This window comes from Malurus melanocephalus, unplaced genomic scaffold (genome assembly GCF_030028575.1).
Source record: "Malurus melanocephalus ecotype Western Australia unplaced genomic scaffold, MMel_1.1 scaffold_527, whole genome shotgun sequence".
NCBI lineage: Eukaryota > Metazoa > Chordata > Aves > Passeriformes > Maluridae > Malurus > Malurus melanocephalus.
Genome location: NW_026623759.1, coordinates 103,596 through 108,385, shown reverse-complemented (window position 1 = coordinate 108,385; position 4,790 = coordinate 103,596). Strand labels below are relative to the sequence as shown.

Here is a 4,790-nt window from a genome sequence, read left to right as displayed (position 1 = left end):
CACAGGGAAAGGAGGTGGAGAGCGCAGGGAAGATCCCAAATCATCACCCCGAGCCCTCAGCGGAGCTGGTGGCAGCACCAGGCCCCAAACGCTCTCAGAAGCAACAGGGGTTTCTCTGATCGCACAAACACYTTTTATTCAGCTGATAAGTTTTCAAACACACAGCCTGGCCCGTGCTTACACCTTTTCTTCCCAGATCCCCATTTTCCTTTCCCCCATTTCTTTCCTTTGCTCCGTCCCTCAAGGTCCACCCAGCCCGGGGGAGCGCTGGCGACTCAGGGCCACACCCCGGCCCGTCCTGCTTTCCACGCCACAGGCAGGGCCGTGTCCCTCTCATCTCTCCRCTCTCAGATTCCTCCTGCCAGCCAGGGCAGCAGCAGGGGAAGCCTTGCTGTAATTCCAGCGGGGTTGGAATGAAGGGCAGCGCTGGAGCTGTCTCTGCTGGCCCTGGAGGAGCGGGGAGCTGCACCCTGAGCTCACCCCATATTCTCTCCCAGATGCCTTTTGTCCCGGGAGAAAAGGGCCAGGGCTGTCCCCCCGTGCCCCCMGAGCTCCCAGGGTGTGTTTGAAACCAGCCCTGCACCCCGTGGAATAACCCAACCTCTTCTGTCTTCCAGTAGGCAATGGCACTAAGCTGCCGTTTCAGTTCTCCTCGGTGGGACAGAATCCGCCCGGTGACTTCAGCAAACAGTCTGATGGGAGCCTCTTCACTAAGACCGGTACCAGGAGCTGAGTATTCCCCTTCTCCTGCCCCYCTGGGGGGGATGAGCCCCTCAATCCCGTTCTTGGCTCCCTGGAGTGGTCCCACACCTCAGCCTGGCTGTCCATCCCACAGGCGCCCACTCAGGAGTGTCCATCCTCAGGACTCACTGAGCCAGGGCAGCAAGGAGCATTTAAAAATGTCAAATTTTTAGCTAGGGAGCAGGTGAAGGGATTTGAAATTTGGTTTGCAATGGGTAGGGATAAATTTTAGATGATTTTGAGGGAGAGAGGACCCCACCGTCATTTACCACTCTAGCTTCATTGCTGAAAAATAACACAAAGAGCATGAACTTACAAAAAAAATACACAGGAGCTGCCTGTCCTCCTTCTCCTGAACCAGAACCCCCATTCACAATCTCAGCATCCTCTTTTCAGTACCTGAGGGTGCCAGAGGTGGAATCCAAGAGCACCAGAASGTGCCAAGGACTGATGCACTGGGGATGGCGGGGCAAGGCCATGGTGTGACACCGTGCCATGGGCAGTGGCACAGCAGGGTTGGTGTCACCCGTGGGCACAGCAGAGCTGGAAGGGGCTCAGACCTCTCTGAGCTGCCAGAAGAGCTGCAGGAAGCCAGCCCTGTGCTCTAATTAACCATCCTGCAGAGCTCCCTGCACCAGCCACGCTGCTGACTTTGGGACTCGGCCTGAATTTAATTGGGCTGATTGCATTCCACCTCTGCGCGTTCCTCAGACATTTTAATTAGCCAGCCCTTCTCTCCTGCCTTTTCCTGCCTGATTGGGTGCTGGAAGAGGCATMTGTCTGATGCTGTCGTGTCCCAGCCTGGGGACAGCTGCCTCTCCACGTTGAGCAATGCAATACTAATGATGTGGCACTTCCAGTCCTGCTGCTCGTCCCCACGCCTGTCAGGGGACACTGGGGTGACACTGGCAAGGGCTGAGAGGTGATTTTGGCCGTGTTTTGTCCTGTCACAGCTTACCCCTCCATCGTGAGGCACCAGTCTACCAAGGTGACGCCGCAGACGTGGAAATCCTCCTCCAAGCAGTCGGTGTTGGTAAGGAAAATCCCCGTGGGGGGAGAGTTCAGCCTGRTCCAAGGGGGTTTCAGACATGGATGGGGTTTTTAGGGAATAAATTTCAACCCCACTGCTCCCGTTCTGGATGCAGGTTAACCCCCAAATTCTGCAGCTCTGCGGGGTGGGAATAATCAGTKCTGGGAAATGATGGTTTGGGAAAATTTTGGGTTAAAATTGGGTGCAGAGGAGAGGAGCTGTGCAGGTCCTGTGAGGTGACAGTGGTGGGRCTTTTCCTGCCTGCAGAGTCATTGTGTGACATCCAGAATGTGGCAATGACACCAAAGTCAATGCCATAATCAGCTTTGCTGATTACACTGTGCAAACACAGAACCAGAGGTGAAGGGTCAGAAATCACCCCAACATCTCCAAACCACCCATTTTTCGCTGATCATTTCCACCACAACATCTCCAAACCACTCGTTTTTCACTGATCATTTCCACCACAACATCTCCAAACCACTCATTTTTCACTGATCATCACAAGAGGCACAGGGCAGTGATGGTTTAGGGCTTGTAGCTCAAACACACAGTATTTAAGTGTGAATAAATCAGTGAATGCATGGCCTCAGGAGCACCCAGTTAATCTGCTTTTATTCCCACTGTGCTACATCAAGGCCTTGAAGGATCTCAGTTAAGGCTGTCGAGGCTTTTGCCCCCATAGATGAAATTCTTTAATTTTTTTTTTTTTATATTTCTGATTGTGAAATTCTAATTTCACACATTTGTGAGAGGTTATTTACTGTTGCACAGAAATGAGGGCTGAGAGGAGCAGAGGGTCAGGAACTGAGAGAGTTCCCACATGAGGGAAGCACTCACCAGGTAGAAAGCRGCTGCCTGGGGGCTGCAGATGGATYTGCTCCATTTTCTGCTCCTGTGGAAGSGAAGTTCCTTGGCAAATTCTTCCAGGAAATCCAGCCTTGAGCCTTTGAAGGTGCTGCAGCAAAATTCTGCCATCCCTTCTGCCTTGGGTTTCACCGCTGCCCCTCTAAAATATCCTCACCCACATCTACTGTGTGTGCCTGGTGATTTTTCCTGAATCCCACACAGAAAATCTGGGTTATTCTCCCACCCATTCCTTCCCTGTTTTCTTTTCCTTTCCCCTGCACACATTTGCAATGACCATTTCCTTTTTATAGCCAATATTCACCACGCAGCCCTGAACCTCGCAACTGAGCTGATAAATATGAGCATTTAAAAGCCCCAAAATAGAAATACACATTCTACTCTGCAGTATCTCTGCAGGAGCTTTTATGGTCGATTGGGCCAATAATCTGGCTTTTAAAATAGCCTTAAATGTGTATTTAAGTAATGTACGTCCTAAAAGGTCTGTAAATATGAATTTTCACAAAGGGCTGYGCTGTTTAAGGAGGAAGGACTTTTTCACGCCCAGGGAGCTCTCTTAAATGAAGCCCCCCTCTTTCATATCTTAATTATGTTGGAAATTAAAGCCATAAAATGAAAAGAACCTCGACAGTGAGCAGGAGGTGTTGAGCACTGAGCAGAGAAGGGCTGGGTTTGCTCTGCTGGGCTTCCCGCTGTTCCTGATATTAAATTGGGCTGCACTGAAAGGGTTCCTGTGGGGTCTCTCCCACCTTCTCAAACCTGAGACAGMCTGGACATTCAAAACCCCATTTTTTCCTGATTTCCATGGCCATTCCTTCAGTGGTGTGAGGACATTTCTACCCAGGCTGGAGATGGTGTAGCCAGTGATCCCAATAAATTAATTTTCTGCTGTTTTTGCATTGTGACGCTGCACAGCACAACTTTGCACATGTTGGGGGCAGATCAGAGGGAAATTCCAGGTGTAGATTCTGCAGAAAACAGAGCTGGAGAGGCAGAAAATGCCAATTTCTGCAGATTCTGCCCCATCTCTTCATTTATATTTCTGCTGCAACACACAGAGGCCCAAACCAGCAATGCCCCATTGTGAGAGAATTCACCTGCACAGGAATTTAGGGTTTGCCAGCCAGGGAGCACAAATAAATCCCCCCCATCCTGTAACAGCTCCGAGTGTGACAGCTCCCCTGAGCTGTCAGCTTAGTTAGTAATTAAAACACACSGGCAGAGGCATAAAAATAAAGGTGACATTGCCCTTCTCCCTAAATAAAACCCCTCTCATCGAGCTGTGAGTCACAGGCTGAGGTTTTACGTGAGGCATCATTTGGCTCAGCAATGAGGGCCGTGCAAAGCAGGTGTGGAAATCAAAAAAAAACCCCAAAGTTATTGGGATGTGATGTCTCCAGCACCTCCAGGAGGGGTGGGAGAGGAGGCTGGAGGTGTTGGGACAGGAATCTGTAGGATGGGGATGGATGGGTGAGGGGTAGAGGGTCAGGAAAAGGAGCGGAGTCAGACTCATGTCCAGGAGTGTGGAAGGGATGTTCCTTGAGAATTCCAGGAGGTTTTGGGACAGGAATTTGTAGGATGGGGATGGATGGATGGATGGATGGATGGATGGATGGATGGATGGATGGATGGATGGATGGATGGATGGATGAGATTTGGGGGATCAGGAAGAGGACGGGGGTCAGACTCACATCCAGGAATATGGAAGGGATGTTCCTTGGACATTCCAGGAGGTTCTGGGGCAGGAATCTGTGGGATGGGGATGGATGGGTGAGGTTTGGGGGATCAGGAAGAGGACAGGGTCACACTGACATACCCCAAACTCTCCCCTGCAGTCACATTACCGCCCCTTCTACGTCAACAAAGGCAACGGAGCCACCTCCAACGAGGCGCCCTGAGCTCCGGAAGGTTCCGGGCCGGAGCGAAGACTCGGCTGAGATTGTCACCGATGTCCCTGCTACTCTATTAACCCTTGYTGCTCCAGCTCTGCCGGGGAGAGGGGGGCGCAGATGGAAATTGGGAACTTCTTCCCAAACCRCCCCCTCRCTCCGAGAGCTCCRCAGGCCTTAACAGCATAAYCCCATCCTCTGCTGTCCCCTCRCTGTCCCCTYGCTGTCCCCTCGCTGTCCCCAGCTGCTCTGCCCCTCCTGGG

At 51.7% G+C, this 4,790-nt stretch overlaps 1 protein-coding gene across 2 annotated transcripts in view; it reads left to right on the top strand.

Annotated features, from left to right (window-relative positions):
• Positions 1–4,710, top strand: part of TRIM29 (tripartite motif containing 29) — a 21,672-nt gene extending 16,962 nt beyond the window's left edge. Inside the window, exons 6-8 of one of the 2 annotated variants that reach the window (XM_057381765.1) lie at positions 621–719; positions 1,695–1,774; positions 4,474–4,710. In XM_057381765.1, the coding sequence (XP_057237748.1) occupies positions 621–719; positions 1,695–1,774; positions 4,474–4,536 (242 nt within the window). In that variant the 3' untranslated portion in view covers positions 4,537–4,710. Of the gene's footprint in view, positions 1–617; positions 720–1,694; positions 1,775–4,473 lie in introns of both variants that reach the window. The other variant, XM_057381764.1, reaches the window with a different exon arrangement.
• The last annotated feature ends 80 nt before the right edge of the window (positions 4,711–4,790 follow it).